This window comes from Tinamus guttatus, unplaced genomic scaffold, assembly GCF_059628265.1.
Source record: "Tinamus guttatus ecotype Peru unplaced genomic scaffold, ASM5962826v1 Tinamus_guttatus_pri_ptg000711l, whole genome shotgun sequence".
NCBI classification, from domain to species: Eukaryota; Metazoa; Chordata; class Aves; order Tinamiformes; family Tinamidae; genus Tinamus; species Tinamus guttatus.
Window position 1 is genome coordinate 124,816 of NW_028289245.1, and position 22,107 is coordinate 146,922.

At 39.8% G+C, this 22,107-nt stretch overlaps 1 protein-coding gene across 1 annotated transcript in view; it reads left to right on the forward strand.

The window, feature by feature from the left end:
- MRPS27 (mitochondrial ribosomal protein S27) overlaps nt 1-22,107 on the forward strand; it is a 43,959-nt gene that overhangs the window by 10,996 nt on the left and 10,856 nt on the right. Inside the window, exons 5-8 of the mRNA XM_088536975.1 lie at nt 17,755-17,869; nt 18,261-18,339; nt 19,629-19,744; nt 21,985-22,087. Coding sequence (XP_088393101.1) covers nt 17,755-17,869; nt 18,261-18,339; nt 19,629-19,744; nt 21,985-22,087 — 413 coding nt within the window. The remainder of the gene's footprint in view (nt 1-17,754; nt 17,870-18,260; nt 18,340-19,628; nt 19,745-21,984; nt 22,088-22,107) is intronic.

The following is a 22,107-nucleotide window of genomic DNA, read 5'->3' on the forward strand; positions in this document are numbered from 1 at the left end:
AGGAAACAGGAGAAATGGTTGGTATCCGCAAAGTCTCTTTTATTGTTCTTTACATTTTGCACTTAGGCTGGAGTTCAAATGAAGGACATGTTTATAAAGAGATCTCTTTGCAGCTGGGAGGATGTTTGACACAGAAAAAGAGCACTGCACAGACTCTAGACAGCCACGCCACAAGGCATAAAGGAGGCAGTAGCAAGGCAGAGTTAAGGAATAGACAAGCTTTGACAAGGAATCTCTTTTTTTTTGGCTTGTCACTTCCTTAATGTGAATGAAAAACAGTTCAAAGCAGGATCTTCTTTTTGCTTTATGTAATGAGGGTAAGCCTTTAAAAGTAGAAAAGCGAAAGAAGAAATAATAAAAAAAAACTTTTTCATTGATACTGCCTAAGGATTACAGATCCCTGCTGTCTATTTTCTGATAATGTGGCTATATGTGCATTTACCTGGACATAAATAGCAGAACATCCCCAAACAAGGTGCTATGCATTTTCCCCTCTAATCTCTACAGAATGTAAGGGGAGTGGATTTTGGTGCCTCTCTCCAGTGTTGGGTGCCCCCAGCCATCTGAGGAGAAGTCAGTTCCAAGTGGCCTGCAAGGCTGGGAGCTTCCTCATCGAAAAGGGCAAACTGCTGGTGGGGAGAATCTGAGGGAAATACATGGCATTTCCATGCTCCCTGTGTGACTTTTTCCTGGTGATGGGCGTGCTAGAAATTTTAGTTGTAAACTCTGTAGAGTGGAGACTTAACATGTGTTGTGTCAGGCAGAATATAGGGTATTGTGGAGCATTATAATGTATATAGGGCCCTGAAATATGATATATGCATTATATTTAGCCCTGTTTCAACCTTCTGTGCTTTTAAAGCAATGTGTTTCCAGCCATACTGTCTTCCCAGAGGATCTGGAGCTCTCAAGAATAGCTCTGTGGAAACTGCTCTGCTACTTTGTGGGACATGTCAGTAAGATGGTGAAGGCCACTGTGAAGCATGATGTCATCTGCTTTCAGTGCTCCTCTTTTTGTTCTTCTCTGAATAGTCCCCCCCCACCATTAACTGTCAGCCTTAAAAACACCCTTTCATCTCCTAGGATCCCAGCAGAAATCCTAATTAGAATGCAGAGCACTTTCTGACACATGAAAGACCTGCAGTTTGCCTCACTCTGTCCTGTCTCACTGAAATGTCACTATTTCTCACTTCAGGGTGTTTTTTAGGTGATAGAAACCTTAACATAATGGAGAAGAGTTTTATGGTGACGTAACTCTGCTGATTCTGTGGGTAGGTTTTATGCTCACAAAGATTTTCAATGTGTTGGAAAGCTATTGTGGAAGTTCAATGTTAAGATTCCTTAAGAGGCTTTTTAATTGCATTAAACCCATGACCACAGTGTTGAAAAAAACTATACTTACTGCCTGTAAACTATAGGTTGATTGTGTGTTATGTGTGCTCTTTATGCTCTTATGCTCTTTAAATTCTTGAGCAGTCTACCTGGAATTTTTCATTGTCTTTAGTTGATTGAAATTTATTTGTTGGAAATGCAATTATTTCTGCATATTTTGCTATGTATTACCTGGGATTAGTAGTGGACTACAGTCATAGAATGGTACAGTATCCAGCTAGTACAAGTTCTTCTTAAATATGCTATTCTTGTGTCTTTCGTGGTAGCTAGTTACATTTTTTAAGCCTGTTTTTGGCCCTGAAATTGTTTTGTGACTATAGCAGTCTCCGTATGTATGAAATTATGTTTATTCCTTGCAATGCCAATATATCAGTAACTAGATAAGCATTCATTCCCACTAATGTTATATCTTGTTTCTGTATGTCCAGCTAGAGAATGTAATGAAAGCCATTAACCTGTTCCAGTACAACTGAAATAAAGAGACATAGATGCACTCTGCAAGATACCTGCTATTTTTTCGAGATGCTTTCAGCTTTCCTTCTCCTAAGGCCGGAGCCTGCACACATTCCATCAGTTAGTAGGTCTTGGCTTTAGCCTCTTCCACAGAAGTGTAAAAGTAATACAGATCCAAGCTGCACTTTGGCAGTTTGGGAGAAATGAGGAAGGGAAGCACCAGAGAGGTTTACATAATTAAAACATTCAAGTGATTTGCAAGTGAATAACAGGGATCTCTAATGCAGTTGCACTGTGATGGCCAGTGCAGGATGTTGCTGTCCAAGCAAGGGCTGTCAGACGTGGGGGCTGCAGCCTTCCAGCGTTTACACCTTCTCTGGCTTCAGTGTTCATGCATTTCTCCCTCCATGTGCACTGTGCCTCTCTCCCTGCCCTCTTCCAAGATTGTCTGTTTTCCAGCCAGAATCTGAACTGCAGTAGTCCCTGGAGAAAATAACTAGCAGCTCCATCTCAGCACAAATCTCAGCAAGCCTCATCCTCTGGCTATATCTCATTCAAGTAGGTGTCACTGGGACTGTGCTGTGAATACCCAGTAGTAAGGATGTAACACTGAAAAACATTCAGAAGCTTCTCTTCCTGAAACACAGAATATTTTAGTCATCTGCTTCTCATAGTTTTCTTATTCTTTTGTGTAGGTATTCCTTTAAGCTTGGTAGATAATGGAAGTTTCTAGGCTCTGTGTATAAAGGCAGAAAGAGCTGAGAATTAACACTTTTTTTTTGCTTTTTTTCTTCATGTCGTAGACATTAAAGGGATAAATATTTGAATTTTAAAACCTCTCATGTTAAAAAGAAATCTTCTATAAACAGAGTACATATATTGAACTAAGGAGGGGAAAAAATCCCGAAACTTCTGGAGTAGATAGAAAGATAAAGCCAAACAACTTCAAAAATAAAGAGCTGACTCAGCCATGGGTAGGCATTTTTTTCCATTTAGTATTTAAAGGAAGGCTTTTGCTTCCATTTTTGCAAAAAAAAGAATATTTGCAAAATTTTTCATCTCCTTTAGCCAGCCTATGCCAATGCCCAAAGCATTCTTTATAGTAGCTAAATTATACTGAAGTAAAATGTGAGAAATAAGAAGTTAAGATCAGATCTTGACTGAACGTTGTACTTGTTTAGAGCATATGTTGAAGGGGGAAAAAAAAAGGTGATTTCACCTCAGGATTTGGCTCATACTCTTGTTAAAGCTAAATTTCACTATATCCAGCGACATTCTGGAGGTTGTTTTGTAGGTTCCTGCACCAGCAAAAAACCTGGCTAGAGGCAGATTTGTGTATTATGTTTTAGAAGTTGCAGCCAAAAATGTAGAGATAGCAGTTTCTGTGATTGGGAATGAGAGGGGCAGAATAAAGTCCTTTATAAGCTTCAGAATTTAAAACACAAGAAATACAGAGGTTTATTCAGTTGCCAACATGGATGAAAAACAATGGAAAGAAACATGCAGGAATTAACTCCCTCCAGCTTCCCCCTCAATGAACTTCTCACTCCTGGGGTAGTAGCAGCAGCCAGTAGCAGACAGCAGCTCCAAGCCCATGTAAACAGAAAAAGCAAGCGTGGGAAGGTGCCTAGAATGCCTTATGTTACTGCTTTCATAAGGAGTGTTAACCAGCACAGCAATCCTGACTCTTCCAGAAAAGTAACGTTCACAATTATAGCTACTGGGATAAAACGCTAGAATTGTTATCAGGCTTGAAACTCCGCCCAGAACTGCCGTACTTTCTTCTTTGCAAAACTTTGTGCTTATTCTATCCATCAATCTGAATCATTCCCTTATGTTACAAGTATTTGTTTCTTTTTTTGAATAAAAATAAATAGAGCAGAAAAAAATTCATGATGAGCTACATCATTAAGAAATAATCTTGCCATGATGTAGACTGTAGCTGTTTTACTACAGATAGGTTGATCTGAGTTAGAATTATTTGAGTTTTTGAATTTGATCCCACTTTAAATAAGCATCAAGAAACTTTGATTGAAATAATTGAACCATGTTTCGTGTTGAGAGTTTTATGATCTTTCTAAGCAAAGTCTCATTCCTGTTTTCTGGTAACCCTTTAAGCCAATTCTGATTTTTTTTTAACTGAAAACACCTGGTTTTTAACACCTGGTTTTCAATTTCTGTTTATCTTTGCATGCTTTTCTGCTTTTTTTTCAATCCCAAATTGACTGTTTACTGAGATAAATTAAACTGAATTTGTGTAAATAAATAATATATTATCATTGTAGCTGTAGAAGGGCTAACAGCCATCAAGAATTCTGGTTTCTGTGGCTTAGTCATTAACTTTCCTCAGTCTATGGTTATCATATTGGTAAAAATTGATTGTAAAGCATGTACTGCTTAAGGAAAAAAGATATTTAATACAAGTTGTTAATTTTTTTTGATGAACTATTTATTTCAAATAGAAGTTCCATTAAAAAAAATCTTACCTGTTTTAACTTACTAAATTACTGTTGGGCTCTTGTGGAGTGGGGAAGCCATACAAATAAATAGGTTAGCGCATTGTAATTTCACCTATCTTCATATGTGTGAAATAATAAAATAGGTTAAAAATGGGAAACCATTTATTTATTTACTTTGGGGAATATATTTTTTGTATCTGTGCAAATACTGTGTATTCAAAATGCTAAACAGTTTAAATGTCACAGGGTCAAAAAACACAGAAGTAAGTAGAAAATCAAAAGTCTTCCAGATGAAGGAGAAAATTTCTTGGGACTGTCAATGATTGTATCTTAATATATGTAGTTGTCAGACAACTGAGTGGGGGAAGGGGACTTGAGATAAGTTATAGTGTTGATTCACTGCTAGTAGAGATGGTTTTCCATGGCGTGAATTAGTGTGTCCACTGGGGAACACACTGGGGAAATATAAAAGCAAGTGTGGAGAAGCTTCTTGTAAAAAGAAAATTATTCTTAATAAAATGGATTTTTAAGAGAGGGATATGCATTTAGACCCTGGATGTGGTTTCGACTTTGTACATTTTATTCTGAAAACAAAGTTAGGAGCCAGAGATGAATGACATCTAGAAAGCAGTGTTGGGTCTAAAATGTCCTTGTGTTGGGTGCAGGAATTGCATAGCTCGTACAGCTTTTAAGCTGAAAATACATTAGTTGAGTGTTCACATTGTAAAGCTCATCCACTTACTCGGGATTTGCTGTTTGCCTCTCCTTACTTGTAAGAGAAAGTAATACTTATGGAAAGCTGGAACTAGAAATCCATTCATAACGTGAAGAGCTTTGCAAGATTCAGGCCATATTTCTGTGCAGGTCAACATGGGAAGTGATTGCTCATGTTCTTCCCTTGCTTCCCTCCCTTGCTTTTTTTTTTTTTTTTCCTTAACCTTAAGTGTTTTTTGGTTTGGTTTGGTTTTGTCTTTCAAGGCAAAAATAAGAATCTTTCAAGAAGAATAATTCCAGGAGACAAATGTGTGTGCTAAGAACAGCAGTTCTAGCCATCTATGGCACCTTTGATTTCCTTCCATAGAAGCAATATCAGCCATTGCCAGGTGCACAGTAGTGGAGCTGGAACCAAAACAGCTCCATGAGAATTCCCATTCTGCTCCACCTTTCCTTAAGGAAATTTTCAGTATTGATGAATGATGCCAAATTGTGTGCTGGTTTTATAGACGAGGCTGAGGGAGACAGAAAAAAGGGCACTGGAGTCTTTCTCTTTCATTACCTCAGTCAGCAAATGAAAAATAGTTCTAACATGCATATTTTAATTAAAATTTAACCTTTTTTTTGCTATATATAAGGGAACCCCCCCCCAAAGATCTTACTTTTCAATGCACAGTTGCTTTATAAGGAGAACGTTATGTTCCATGGGGCATATAAGATGAACACACTTGGATGAAGCAAACAACAAAGGTCCACGCCTGTCTTACTAGGCTACCTAGCGTCAAGAAAAGAGTGTTCAGCACTTTGTTGCTAATGATGAAGATATTTGGGTTAGTACTAAGTTCCAGCAGAGTCTGCGGCATTGTGCTCTGAGAATTTATTTCCGCGGTTTGGATGCACATTGCTGTGTAGTGCGTAGTAACAGATGGCAGATGTGATGCAGGTTCCAGAAGGGAAAAGCTTCTGGAAACAAAAATACATTCAGCTGACCTTGCTAGTTGCTGAAATAGTCAGCATGCAGCAAGCACAGGTCTGGTGTTCCTTTGTTTTATTGTACACTATTGTAGATAAAAGGATTGTGACAAAATTGGTGCAACAGGGAGGAGAGGGTCCTGCTTTAGCTTACCTCTTTCTGGCACATGATTGTCAATGTTAATTTTCAATCACCTAGTTCTTCTTATTCACAGAAATAGATGCTTGTGCTTTTGTAGGACAGCAAATGTTTGATGAACCACCAGTGATTAAGACATTTAAAATATGTATGCATATATATATATATATATCCATCAGGCCATAGTTTCTCTCTGGAACGCAGTAATGCATTTGAAAAGTGAACCTTTGTTGCTTAATTCTCCAGAGTTCATTTTGTTCTAGATACTTTTGTCTTATTCAGAAATGTCCAAAACATTAAAGTGCAAAAGAAAAGCAAATGAAAATGGTCAGGAATGTTTATCTAACTTGTATAGCACATTATTTCCAGAGCATATACTTTCCTGCCTGTGAAAAAGCATTCTGCTTCCTAAGGGCAGAAGAAGCTTTCGTTACAGACTCACAAAGTGCTGCTTTGGATAATTGGATAAAGGTCCTGATGAGCAAAGGCCATGGCTTAACATTTTCCTAGGATAACTTCTGAGGTTTTTTTTCCCTCTCTTTTTTTTCCAGAAATGGAAACTAAGAAGCAGTTTTCTGAATGTAAGATGTCTAGTAGGGAAGGGAGGAAAATATAGTTCAGGTGGCTTTTTTCTTTTTCTTTTAATGCTGCTTTAGTAGTGAGCTATTTTTAAAGCTGCATGCTCCAGATAACAGATCTATACTGTCTACTGGAATGAAGCCAGTTGCGTGTTCATCGCTTTTCTGTACCAAGCTCTCCAGTCACTCTGCAGCTACCTCTGCCTGTCCCTTCTGGCAGAGTCCTAGTTACCTCTTTTTCCCTTTCTGCCTTTTACTTGCTAAATTTTTCATTCACAGACGCAATTATATCTTTTTTACCCCTTTTTCTCCTCTGGAAAGCAGGGAGCGGGTCTCAACAGCCTCCTGTCAGCTGATGATGCCTCTTCAACCCTGGCCTGTGTGGCCCTTTCCCTGGAGTCCCTGAGGAGTCCCCAGGCCTTTGGGCTGCCCCGCTCTCTCCCCTTTGCTGTGCAGGTTCAAAAGCCCCAGGGGCTCTGTTAAACACGAGGTTGGTCATACATGGAATAACTCTGCTGCTGCTCTCTTCTTCACAATTTGGTTCCAGCTTTGACACCCTGGCTAATCTTGTGGGACATCCTTAAAATGTGCCAGCCAGAGTTACAGCCTCGGCCTTAGCCTAGCTATTGAGCCATGTACATGGGCAGGTGCTCAGCTGGCTGAGTTGGGTGCATCGGAGCTGCAGGACCCATGCACTGTCCCCTTGGACCACGGGAGGAGTTGGCCCAGATGGTAGTTGAGGGAGCATTTAAGAAGCAACAATGAATGCTTTCTTCAGTTAATTGTGAAAATTGGAAGTGGATATTCGAGAGAGCAGCTGGTAAAAGCGCCTGTTTTTTCAGCTGTAAGTGTAGACACAATAAACATATTCCATGTCGTTTCTCTTCCTGAAAAATAAACAGGGATTTTGGATTTTTTCCTTTTACCACAGAATTTGTCAAGCTGAAAGCACTGATACTTTGGCAATTGGCTTTGCAAGCACGTTTGAACCTTTGAGTAATATATTTTTGCAAGAATTAGCGTGTATATAAAACTGGCTTTCATCTCTAAAGTGATCATCCTCTTCAAGTTGTTGTTTATTTCATTCTGGCCTCTCCTCCTCTTTCACTGCTGTTCTCATTAACTTTTCACAAAGGGGAAAACTGGTCCTTTCTCCGGTCTAATCATCTGCTTTCTGGTTTGTTTGACTAGGAAACTAGCAGTGCGGGGCCAAATCCAGGCACGGAACAAATAGATGGCCTCTCCTGGCAGCAGGCTGCTAGGAGTGAAATGGCCATAGTTACCCTGCCGACTGAGCCTATGCCAAAGCTCTGGAAAAGCAGACTGTCTGCTGATGTTTCTGCTGAGGGCATGGACAAGGTCTAGCAGCTGTGGTGACAGCAGGGACAGAGCAGCCTTCATGGCAGGCACGGAAAACACTGCGCTCTCTGCAGGAGGGATTCCTGTCTTTTTCTTCCAGGGAATTTACTATCCTGTAGTGATGGTCCGCCCTTCTCAGAGGGCTTCCCTTATCTCTGGAGCATGTCAGATCAATAATTGCGTGTAGTGGTAATGTTCCCCACCCTCCTTCCTGTCCATCTTCTCTGCTCTCATATGCAGTACATAACATGACATTTATACGCCTCCTATACTGTGAGTATCTTGGAGATCTGGATGCTCTTAAATGTCAGTTCAGTGCCTGAATGCAGGAGCTGAGCAGGCCAATGCAGCAAGAAGAAGTGGCAGGACCTACATGGGCTTTCTTCGGGTACTGATGTACCTACCTACACAGAGTTCACTTGTCCCGCTGTACGTGCAGTGCTGGAAGTGAGTTACCTGCTGTGTTCCTCTCTGAATAACAGGCCTCATGATACTGTGCTTTTCTGAAAAGCACTATCTAAAAGTAAAACAACAATTGGGCTGGCGGAAGTCCACAAATTTCAAACTGCCTGACAAAATGCTTGAGTCATTTTTATCATGATTAACTTGCTTAATGTTCAGTGTGCCTGGTATCCTTATCCAACAGAGTCATTTGTACCACACCAGGCTTATGAAGAAGTTCCATTTGGAAAAGCAAGGTAGATGTTGCTCTTTGAGACATTCCATCCAACACTGCATTGACTCAAGGTGGACAGAGTCAGGTTGGAGGAGAAATGTTAGTCTCCTTCAGATGCATTTTTCTGCCTTCCACAGATAGAAGCCTCAAACATCAAGCCTTGTCTGCACATCTAGAATTTACTTTTTAGAAATGGCTGCCTTTTGTCTGTGACTGTGGCTAAAATTAGAAGTGAGCATCAGGTTTTGTGCTTAATACGGAAACCTCATTTGCTTCCCTTGACTGCTCACTGCATGGGCTTGCAGCCCCCCTGCTCGTGGAGTGCAGAAGGTCAGCAATGCAAAATGGAGTCCGGCTGTAGTGGTGTAGAATGAGGATGAATAATGAATAAGGAGCAAGTTTGTAGAATAGTTCGGCTCACATGCTTCCATATTCCAGTTTTTGATACTCAAGCCAGAGAAATCCCTAACTTGCAATCTGTGCAAATTCAAGTGTAATTAAACTGGGAAGTGTCAAAGGTTGCATCAGGAAGTGGAACATTACAGTGTCTGAAGACTCTGAAAGCAGTGTCTGGTGTGTCCCTGGGAGGTGCTTTGGGAAGCATAAGAAATTTGAGTGGAATAAATGCAAAACTCAGTGAATTATGCATCTGCCAGAATTATGTTCGTTTTTTCTCAAGTTAAATTTAGCCTGCACACTAGACACCATTAAAAAGTCCCTGTTGGCAAATACGGTAATGGCAATGTCTAATAATAGGGTGAATAGGTCTATTAAAATAAAAAGTCATTTTTGGTGGGAATGTATTTGTTGGTGTCACTTTTATGCACACCAGTAAAGTATTCCTTTCTAATATAATGCAACAGAATGTGCTGTAATAAATTAAGCAGAGTAGTAAAAGGCACAGACTCCTGAAGTTCCATCCTAACTTTGATTCGTTCCCCTCTATCACTGAACAAACTACTGCAAATCTTCTTTAGAGACCCTTTAGAACTGACAACTCTTACCAGCTTGAAAATCCTAAGGTTTTGCCTCTCTGGCCAGCTCGGCTAATCGCTGATGGCAAACAGTCTTTGCTGTGGCATCATTGCAAGAGGAGGTGGTAGTTAAAGTAAAGACAGAAAATAGAAGTTTGGTTTTCATGTTGGGGCTTTTGAAGGCTTAGAAGTAGACATTTTCTGAAGCATCTTACGCAATTTTTATTTCCAAAGATGTAACAGTAATTGGTAACAACTAATGAGCTTTGAAACAGTTTATTCCCTAGTCTTCACATAGACTAAAAAATCACATAGTCTTACATATATCCCTGATTTAAGAAAACCTGTGAAAATAAGTACTTTTTTGCCACCCAAGAGGTTTTAAACTGACCTGCAATGTGCACTTAGCAAGAAATAGCTTTCTGCTTTGTACTGTTTCTTGGGCAGTCTTTAGGAAATCTCACTTCTGCTTTCTGCATAATAAACCAGGCACCAAGGCAATTGCAACAATTTCGAATTACAGTTACAAACAAGCTTTCACAAATGCTTCATACTCTTTCTGAAAAATTCATCCAGTTGATAACTTGAGTACCACTTTCAGGTACATGGAGAATCATTTGAATTAGTTACTGGTATAACAGCCCTGTTTTAAAACAAAACAGAAAGAACCCCAACTAAACAGATAATTTATTTACATATACCATTTTTAAGGCATTGTGTTATTCAGTTTTGAGAGGCATAAGAATTCCAGCAGAACTGACTTTTTGTTAAGCTATAATAGAGTAAGTATTAGGCTCACATACTTAGGAATTGCTGAGGTTCAAAAACCTTCTCAAAAGCAAGAAATTTAGTGTGTTGAACAGTTCTCAGTTTCTCCCTATGTATTTTTCCATGCCAGGATACCAGAAAAAAAGATATAATTAATGCAAGTGTTGGTTTTAAATTAGGCTTTATATGGTTGCATGGGGATGAGGAAAGGCACTGGAGATTATCTTATCAGAGTCACTATAGCAACAGCTCACCCCATCGTTCTCTGTTTTCCTGAGCCTCCATTCTGTCACTAGATTATTAATGGCATTTATATTCAGAACCAGTCATTTCAACGGTAGAAGCCCAGAAGTATTTTTAAGAGAAACAAATCCTTGGAGCTGGGTCCTTTACAGTTAGTGGTTTTTTTTTTTAACTGATACTCCTCATAGGAGTTCAGTTTTAGGGTGAAAGTAATATGGGTTATTTACTTGCAGGAGAGATGATCTGATTTCCTTGCCCGTCTTTTCCAAAAGAACTGGGAGAGGTGGAGGGTTATGACTAACAAGATGCCTTATTCATCCTAGGACAGGAAAAATAGCAACACTATGTTCAAGTGCCTCGGTGTTTGATTTCTGATATTGGGTATATATTTTTAAGCATCAAGAAGTGAAGCCGATTTCTCATGCTGTCACTTCATCCTTCTGTCCTGATACTAAAGTACAAAGGTAAAACCCAAAGGGGTTTGCTTTTTTCTTAGTTTGCATTTGTAATAAAACTTCTGAATGTCAATTAAAAATGACTTGCTTCTATTTTCTGTGTGAGTCTACACCAGGCATCACCACCTTTTCTCAGTAGCAGTATTTAAACTGCCAAAATGTGCTTTTCTCCCTTAGTCTACTGGGGATCCCCAAATATCCAGCTTTAGCTGCAGTGAGCTGGAAACCTTCCTTTTAACCTGGCTAACTGAAATGTGATGCTGAAACAAGGAACCACGCTGATATCAGAATTTAGCAAGTTAATGCTAGACAAGACCCCTGACTAAGGTCCAGTTACATGGGGTTGTGAAAGACACACAGAGCACATTTGCCAAATGGATATTGAAGACCTGACTCGTGCTGGGAACATTCTTTTGAGCAGGGAACTTCCTTTGGTTCCTGTTGGGAAGCTCAGGGTCCTGCAGATTTTGAATCAATGCAACTGTTAATTTTTTTTTTCTCTTTAGTGAGCGAACTTGACTGATTGGAAGAGTTCTTCCAGGGACTTAGTGTTTGAGCCTGGAGTCTGGCTTTTGCTTTTCTACTCTGGTAGAAAGTAAAAAGGCTGGAGTAAATTCAAGGCAAGCCTGTAGGATACTTAGGCTGATAATGTTTTCTGAAGGTGTATTCCTCTCTGCCCTTTGCGAATGAATCTTAGGGGTTCAAGGCTGCCAGCTGTAACCTAATGGCAGAAGATGGGAAGAGCTGCCCTCCACTTCTGTTATGTTCACTGCTAGTAGACAGAAGGACAGATAAATAACTCGGGTATTTTCAGAGCCAGGAATCCCAACACAGAGTTTAACATTTTGCTGCGGGCTCTAGATCTGCTGCCGTTACTGTGTCTTTAGTGATGCTTTGTTTTCTGTCTATTTATGTAGAAGAAAAGCATTTATTTTGTGTTGCTGGCTCTCCATCCATATGTTGGTACAAAATTTATAACATTTATAATGTCTAGTATTTTAAAACCATTTGATTCTGTCTTTTCTTCTTAACATAATAAGGTTGCTCTTTGTATTTTATTTACAAGGATGCCTTAAACCCATCAAAGGAAAGATGATCATTTAAAGTGACATAATGCTGAGAGTCAACAACAATGGGCATGAACGCTTGTTGTATCAGAAATTCAGCTCGTCAGTCATTCGTTAGTCAACTCGAATAAGTGACTGTCAAATAAAGTAGGTAGGTAGGTCAGTAGCAGTTAAACTACATCCTAGCAGTCACAGGGGTTGATTGCTCTATGTGATAGACACTGTTAGGAAGTGACTTTGCAAGCTGGCCCTTCTGTGCAGCACAGTGGTTTTTGAGCACTGCAGTAGATACTTTGAGACTGTCAAGTAAGTGGTCAGTTCTCTCCCTTCTGTTGTGGGAAGAGAGGAATTACCAGGGTGGTATCCCAAGACTGCCAGTATGTCTCCTTTTTTCCTAAAAGTTCCTTAAAATGTCTTCTCTCTTAAGTCTGCTTGTTGCTTCTATCAAGCGTAAGGGCTAAAACACAAGTAAAATAGTAACCCTGAGATAATCAGATACTAAGAAATGAATGTGGCCTTACTAAAAGGCATTCTTTAAGTTTCCTCTTCAGACTTGATGCTTGCCTGTGCTTCTGTATTGAGCTTGCCCATCACTGAAAGCGGGTTGCAGAAGCCTCATTCGAGGCCGTGTTTGTCACTGTTAGAGCTCTGTGGGCGTCCTGAGCAAAAGATGCTACGCAACAGCCATGCATCCATGTGGAGATGGAGTGAGCCTTATTTACAAGAATTAGCTGTAAAGCTGAAGCAATCAAGCTAAGCAAGCTAAGCAAGTTTAAAGTCAAACTTTCAAAGCAGAAATAAAAGCAGAAGGGATGACGGTGGGCTAGGCCAGGAGGTCTGCAAAGCAGCTTCTCTTCTCGTGCTGGAGTGCCAGGGCTCTGCTTCACAGTGCTACCCCATCCTCCACTATAGTGAACTCATCCACATCTTTTAAACCTGTTCTGCTGCTGCTTTTGGTAATTGATTTATTATACTACAAATGCTATTTTATTATTTTTATTTCAAAAGGCCCTCTGTTTTTGTTGAGTGTAGGCAGTTAATGTGTATTTCCTGGAGGATATGATTAGAGATTAAATTCTTAAAAGGATGCATACAAAAAAGGTGTAGGCACAGATGTAAGCAAAAAAGAGGTGGAAAAATAAAGTTTCTTTCATGCCTAAGGGAAATTTCAAACAACAAAGATTTTTTTCAGGGTTGTTGTCTTTGACGCTGACACATGAGCAATGCCTCCGGGCCCATTTAAAATGCAGAGGATTTCTCCCAAGGCCTGGGGCTTGAAATGACAAACAAAGGGAGACTTTGGGGTGACGTTTTCCTTAGCCTTCCAGTTTCCAAGCTAAGCCTGCCTGGAATCCATTTGATCATTATGCACTGTAGCTTAAAAAATGTGCCTGGGAAGAAAAAAACATGGCATTGCCAAGAAGCTTTGTAGCCCTATATGATTTGTGTGCAGAGTGCAGACTGGCTTTGGATTCATTCCATCAAGACAGCTTCTTTTTGGCTCTCAGAGACTTTTCTTAGGATAGCATTCATTTGTTTTAAGTCTCTTTACATTTTGCTTGAAGACCTTTAGAAACTGTAAGTGGGTGAGAAATCTGACAGTCTTCTCTCCTGATTAATAAAAAAGAGCTTTCAGACCCATATTTCTATTTCTAAAATAAATAACATTTTAAGAGCAGATGGAAGAAATCTATTACAGCAGCCCAATACCACTAGGTAGATTCTCTTTCTCACTACCCCAAAGCAGCAAAAACCTGTCTGCTCCCCCAGCCTGGGGAAGAGGCGCTGCTGTATCCTCATGCTTCTGTTTGTGCTCAGGTTGCTCTGTTATTTCCTTTGAGGGAAGAAAAAAAAAACCGAAAGCAGCCCTAGTGTGTGTCACCACTTGATGGCACCAAACAGATTTGAAAGGCCATCGAAAATAAATAAATTAAGAGACACAACTCAGCTTCTCTGCAGTGTGGGGGAGCATCAGCAGGAGTCATGCTTGCTAAGAGAATAATACCCTTAAAGCTTTCTCTGCATCTGATAAAGTTTACGGTTTTTGGCTTTCGCTAACACAGCATGAGTACTTCAGCACTGCTGTAAAAATTTAGCAATAGGGCCTTCGGGAGAAATGAGCAAACTAGAAATGTGTTTTTAGCCTGATTTGCTGGCCAGTTTGTGAGCAAGAGAGGGTGTGTGGCTGCTGGGCTGCATCCTGCTGAGTCTGGATGCTCTGCCCTCCCAAGGATGCAGCAATATCCCTTTTGCGGCTACGAGACCGTGGGTTAATGAAAATCACATTTCCAGATTGGATCAGTTGAACAGTTTTTCCAAAATAGGGGGAATTCTAGAATCATCACACTGTGTGCCGTTTGTTAGATTCACAATGACCTTGATATAGTAACTCCTGCTCATAAAGTCCTCCTCTCCTGATTCCCTTAGGTACAGATGCTCTTAGTTCAGTGACTAAGAAGATCATCATATTGATCCCTGAGTCATTAACACTAGAGAGTACCGACAGTGCACCCCCCTAGTATTCTTATGGATGCTTCTCCTTGTCTTTTCTGAGTGTGTTACAAGAATCTTGTGTTGCTCAGGTTTTTATTAGATCTTGGAGAAATGAGTTTCAGCAGCAGACATCTGCAAGATAACCTCCTAGTCTATCCATTAAACAAACAGCAATTGCTAGAGGGTTGCTTTATTTAATTCACTCTGAATCCTCTGCTTTCTGTAGTTTGAGCTTCCTTCTGTCTTTTCATCTGTCCCTGAACATACTGCTTTGCTTAATTATATCCTGTTATGTGTTTCATGGAGAAAGAGGAGGAGGAAGATGTTAATGCTTGTCAAAATGACCAACAATCTCCTCCTTCCCCAATTCTATTTCAAATAAAAATGCCTGCCAAACATTTTCTTCCTTTGTCTAGGTTAGCCATAAAAAAAAAAAGATACTCCATTGGCTTCTAGTCTCAACTGGTAGAACAGAGATAATGCTTATCCCAGTGTTTTGTCAATCAGAAATGATCAAAAAATGCAGCGTGTCTGTTACCCCTTGGCTTCCAGCTCTTCTTCTACCCAACTATGGATTGATAGAAGTGCGTAGTGCTGAGGGAGCGTATACGTGCACATGTGTAGCATTCCTGTTGATGTAGAGACAGAGTAATTTTGGCACTGGCCCTCTCTTCATTCCAACACAACTGTTTTATAATTAATTTTTTATTTAGTTTGTGACTTGTAACTAGAAAATTAGTTGGCTAAGAAGCTGTTTTGCTTTTTGTTTATATAGCACCCAGCACAGTGGAGAGCTAATCCAAGAGTAAGGATCTTAATAGTAATTTACATTAGTTATATCTGATAGATCCTATGGTTGTCTATACATACACAAAAATCAGTCCCAGCCCTTCAAAGTTCATGTGAAAGATTATTTAAAGTGTCTTTATAACATCCCTGAGCTTCGTATGTATTGATTCCAGAAACTTGTTCATATTTCGGATTATGGTTGTCTTGTTTCTAGACCGTATCACATCCCTGATTAGTCCTTTAACTGACCAATTGCAATGTAAGTACTGAACTTAGAAGTGTTTCACCCTTACAGTAGGCTACAGTATTCCCAAAGTGCAGGAGATGTGGGAGTGCTCTGCTCCCGTGGTGCACTCAAGAGCATATACAGCTTTGCTTAAAGGTGAATGGTCAAAGCCACTAAAACCTCTTTTTTTCTTTTTTCTTTTTCTTTTTTTTAATGTCTGCTTACTTTCTGGCTAAGAAATCTATAGGAAGGATGCCAAAGACTAAATGTACCAATGAAAAGGGTTGAATATTTGTGAGTACTTGAGTGTTGTGATTTATAAGGCAAAGTGTAATCTTCCATTTTGAAAAAATAGCACCCATTAAATGAAGCAACCTTAAAAAAGCTGGCAGCTTTGTTATTAGTGGGTGCTGATGTTGCTGTCTGACCTGCCTAAAATGGCTGGTAAAACAGTCTGTAGCAATTAGATAATTGTTTCACCAAAATATGATTAAATCTGAATGCCCGTAATTGATGCTTCCTGTAAGCAGTATTGAAACAGGACTTTTAACAAGAGCAAATATACATTCTTACGGTTCCTAGTACTTGAATTCCAGAGGGAAGAAAATGGAAAGCAATTAGAGCAACAAAATGGATGTTTGTAATTTAATATTCAAAGCATGCTTTCCTTTTTCTTTTAAATTCTAATTTAATTGAGAGATTTCATGTACTTAGGAAAGAGCATATTTAGGCTTTATATAGTGTCATGGCTCTGCTCTTGGTTCTAAAATCTTCATTCTCCCCAAGAATTTCAAAGACCCTGTAGACTGGGATATTTTTCTAGGCTGGGCCATCTATATAGCTCTGAGCCATAGGATACAATATGCAAGAATTCACTGGGGGGGAAAAAGAGAGTTGGTGGCCACATTAATGTGATAAATGTTCTGGAAAGGATGCTCGCTCACATGGAAGAGCCAGCCCTGCTTCTAAATGGTGCTGCAGCCTGGCTCGAGGCTGCAGGCAGCTGCGCACGAGCCCCGCACAGTCACCGCCGTTTCCTACACAAAGTGGCAGCCGCTTCTGTTCCGGGGCCTGAGCCCAGCCCTGGTGCGTGCAGTTTGCATCGGGAAAGGTTGCACGCATCTCTTGACACGTAGGTGTGAAATTCAGCCCCAAATCAAGTCAGCAGCCCTAGCACAGGACCCTTAATTAGTTTTTGAGCCTTTGCCAAAGATAAAGCCCCATATGCTTTCAGTCTGTTCCCTTCTAAATACACAGCAAAGTGTAAGCAACGCTAGTGCAGCTGATGAATGGGGGCAGAGGAAGGATCTCCAGCAGAGTTTCCCAGTGTGGGAGGCTTCACTGTTGAAGCATTTCTAAAAGCAAAGGAAAAGTGCAGCAGTCCAGGGATGAGCTGTGCTCTACTGCAGCAAATTCTTTAGTGATCATAGTGAGGCATGAATTACAGAGGCTGGGACACTCCAGCTTACACAGCCTCTGAAGGCACAAACTGAGCTGTATTTTCCTGTGATTCTGATTCTTCCCTATGTTCGTTGTCAGTCATGGAGCAACATCTTTCTTTAAAGTCAAAAATACAAAGTTACACAGAAGGAAATAGTTAAAAATTACTACAATGTTTATAGCAGTCTTAGTTGTTCTTCATAAATACACCAAGCTGTTCGGTTTTGTGATATTCAACTTCTTAGGAGAAAAGCAGTCAGCTCTCTAGAAAGTAATGTTGAAAATATGACATTATCTGTTAAAAGGCCAGATTCTCCTTTCATGCACACTCTGTTAAAGTGCACAAAAGCTTAAGGTCTCCTGCTGAAAGGACTAGCTGGATCCCCTTGGGGTGCAGGCCGTGATTGACTGTAGAGTGTTGTATTGGGAACTATAGACATTTATATCTAAGATCATGAAAAGCAGGGGTTTTAAAACCCACAGTCTGTTAATCACAGAATTTGTATCTCTGCTACTAAAAAGTTATACTGTCACCTGGACTCCTTGTCATCCTTTAGGTTTCGGCATAGTCCAAATTGCTGGTATTTGAGAGACTGGACTATTCACAGTTGGATCAGACAGTGCTTAAAATACAATGCAGAAGACAAAGCCCTGTACACATTAAAAAACAAGGTAAGCTTTTTGCCATGAAAAGCCAGGACTGTATATGATCATCTTTTTTTTTGCACAAGCAAAGCTGACCTGGAATTCTTGTTGTAGTCAGGCTTGCAGACTGCATTTTCAACTTCAGATTTGTTTTGTCAAAATCAAAATTAGAGTTTCAGCTAAAGCTCTTCAGAGCTTTTGTTTTTCCTCTGGGAGGCTTCTGGCCAACCAAACCAGGACAGAAAGGCCCCCCATGTCGTGAAGCAGTGTTAAATTGCTCCTTGCATTGCTAACTAACAGTCACATTTCAACAGTGTGCAGTACTAATGTTCTGATCGTTCTGATACATACTGATTTATGCTTGGGAAGATTTGAACAGGAGATTTTAAAACACTGATCTTTTCCTTCTTCTCTTCAGGTTCAATATGGAATTTTCCCAGATAATTTTACATTGAATATTTTGATGGATTTTTTTATAAAGCAGAAGAAATATGAAGGTAAGAAAGTATATGTCACTTGTGCATCATCACTTTTTATGCTCTTAAATATGCAGGGCCTATTACTGAACTCACAACTTTTAGCCATATTTTCTCTGAAGTCACTTAAAAACACATTTTCTCCGTTCTTCCTTAAACTGCTTTTCTCCATGATTGCGTCTCCGTTTTTGCTGGAATTTTATTAGCTATATAATTTTGAAACACTTGCAGTTCAGAATTTCTGCTATGATTAATCTCATAACAATGCTAAACTATCTTATAAGATAACAATATCTCAGGAGTTATTAGTGACAATTACAATGCTCTAAGAATTGAGATGTATGGTATAAGGTTCACCTAACCCACATTCAAACAGCTACACACCTGAAATAAGATAATTTGTGCAGACTTTGTCACTGGTGGGAACCAGCTGACCTGAATTACCACATTGAGGTGCCTGTCTTTCACTGTTGAGTATTTAAGGGTTCAGATGAATGATCATGTCATGTTTGCTGATAAATATTTAAGGCTTTCATTTCACTGAGGGCTTTCTGGTACTGTAGACTTGTAGTGAACTTTTTTTTTTGGCATAAATGTCTTACAAAACAAATAGCTAAACAGGAAACCAGAACAGCAGAATGACTTGCCCGTGCCTTTTGTCATGACAATTATGCTAAATGGCAAAGCATACCTTTGTTTTAATTTGAGGGCCCTCCCCACCCTCATGTCTGTGATCCCTCACTCGATCCATATTTCTTTTCTTTGACAGGCTGAAGGCCTTTTCTTTAACATACTGTCCTTCCTGACAGCGAGCATCACTAGACCTCCCTGTGGAGCTCCCCAAGAGCACTGTTTGCTGAATACCCTGAATGCCCATGGGGGATGTGTGACAACATTTCTGCTCTGTCATATGCTCCTGTCACCTTAAGAGCACTGAATTTAAGCCAGCCTTCTCTTGTTTCTAATCTAAACAAAAAAGCAATGATATCATTTTTAATATTAATATTAACAACCAAAGGTCTGACCAAAGAAGAGCCAACTGAAATCAGAAAGTGTTAACCTAAAATAAGTTTGGAAAGCAATCTTGCTACAGTCCAATGTTATTCAACCTATTCTTACCTTCTGACTGTGTATTAAAATAACCTGAATGGTTAAGACTAATTCTCTGCTACTAGTCATAAGAAATTCTTAGTTCCCTAACTACTTCAAAAGATACTACAAGAGTAAAATATTGGTGAACATCAGTGGATATGAAAGGAAGGAGTGGTGTAAATTTGCACTCACTGACTGTGTGTTTAATTCCTCTGTAGATGCTATGTCAATAGTAACAGAGATCATGTTGCAAGAAAGTTTTGATGAAGTCTCCACGCAGCTTCTTTCTCTCTATGTCTTACACCAGTACCTGGCAACCAAGTCTGAACATACGGTAAGCTGATCACACTCAAAAGCAGAGACCCAGGGTCTCTGCTTCCAAGTGTCATGATGCAGTCAATTGGGCCTTCAGTCTTGGATAGATTATATTTCTCTTAAGGTTTTTTTTTTTTTTTTTTAAGAAAAAGCAGCACAATACAAAAATGTACCAAGTAACTTGTGTGCTCCAGACGAAAAGACAAAAAGCTTGTCAGGATCTAGAGGAGATCTGCTGCCCTGTTCATGGAGGGTTACAAAATGAAACTACAGAAATTCAAACAAGACTCCATTAGTTAATGTGTATGTTGTGAGGAAAAACTGCTGAGCAGTATTGCCTGTTTTATGAGACTATATTAAGAGAGGGTGAGCATTGCCAAACATTAGAGCTTGGTACTGGAGATGCTGAATGATTTTAAAACATTTTCAGTAAGATTTTTTAACAGCTCATTTGTTTTTGAGTGTCGCTGCTGTTGCTTAAAGACAGCTGTTGTAGCATGACAGCTCAGACCTTTGGAAATGCTGTTATTCTACCTTTACAGAAGGGACTGAGCTAGGAATCAGCCAAGGGTTTTGCTGTCTCCATCACTTTAGACAGGTGCTTCAAAGCTGTGTTGTCATCTGTAAGCAAAATACTTGAGGTCTCCATCTGTTTTACATGAGGCACTTGTACTATGCATTTTTGAATATGCTTCAAGGCTTAATCCAGAGTGAAATCTGAAATTACAATCCATTTGGAAATAGGTATTCATTTCCTCTGCCATTCCTTCTCTCCACCATTTCCCATAAGCTTAGTGTGTATGATCACTTGTATAGGGCAAGTAGAGGAACTAGAACCTCATTTGTCCACTGTGTTTGTCTGTATTTTTAGTTTGCATTTGTATTTTGTAGTTTGTCCTCATTGCAAAGACCAGCACTCATCAATGTGTGTATCATTTCATGAAGTTACAGGCAGGGATGCCATAGACATGTGACAGGTTTAAGCGACAAGCATATTTATACAACTGTGGTCTATTTAATATGCACTTTGAAATAACCTCATTCAAGGCCACCTTTTATCTGCCATATTTTTGTATGTATACCCCACAAAGACTGCCATTCAGCACCTTATAACACTCAGAACCAGTATGTTCTGTGTTTGATTAAGGAAGAAGTAGGAGAGCTTCCCACTGACTCTGAACACCTTTCCCCATCCCCGTTCCTTTTTCCAAGATCAGTAAACAGTGTCCTGCTGCAGACAGGCCCTTCCTTATGGCTTTAGGGTCCAGCAGACTGCTATTATGTATTTTAACTTTTAGAGCCAAATCTTGGGACTGGGACATTGAACCAACAGCAGTTGTAATAAAAAACATTGTGCATGGCCCTGGCTATAGAGACCTTCCACTTTTTTACTACTCTGAGCACTACGTAAACTCTACTGGTCTTGGCTCTCCCCAGGAAGTTTTCTCTTGCCATTTGTATCTTTCTTTTCAATATGTTTTTAGCAATTATATTTATTTAGTCACTTCCATTTACTGAGAAGAGACTTCAGATTCTTGAAATCAATGTTTCTGTGGCCTTGAAAAATGTACTGTTCTATTTCACTGCCAAGCAAAATCCACACCTCTCCCGTGGTTTTAGTCTACTTACTCATTGGGACCCCTCTCAGCCATCAGAGCTGCTACTTCCTTCTATGCAGAGGGACAGTTGTACCCTTAATTCCAGAACATTGCTAAGTGGACACGCAGGGGTCTTGGTGAGTTGCATATATTACTTTTATGGTGCAGGTTTTGGCACAGAGCAGCCCCTGACAGCATACTCTTATTTCAGTATTTTCCTATTCTAGTGAAAAATAGTGTTGCTTGTAGTTAATCACCACATACTCAGAAGACATGCTTCTAGGAGAGAAGCCATGTAATTTTGTTTTCAACAGATTTAGCCTGAAGCAATTGGTAAGACTTACAGCACAGAGGCAGAGTTTGACCACTGTACATTCAATGTAAATCTTTATCCCACAGGAATCACACTGATTGACTTCAATGCAGACTTTCAGCTGCTCACAGTTTATTGTCTTCCAAAAGGAATTATTCCTCAGTATATTAGTATATTGTTCCTCAGCATACGTGTTCCTTAGTGTAGACTGATACTTTAGCTCCAAACACTCAACATGTTTAATGAATCTTTGTTATTAAAAGGTCCAAAGAAAGTCGCATATGCTACCTTTTGTTGCTGCCAATTCGTGTTTGTCAAGCAAAACTTCTTTGGTTTACTTATTTTCAGTGGGAAGAAGAAAGAAATCTTGGTGCGTCGCTGGTGCTCACTGGTCTAAAGCAAACAAGCACCGTGGGGTTTAGCTCCCAGCTGTATGGCTATGCCTTCCTTGGTAAGCTTTACCTCCCTCGC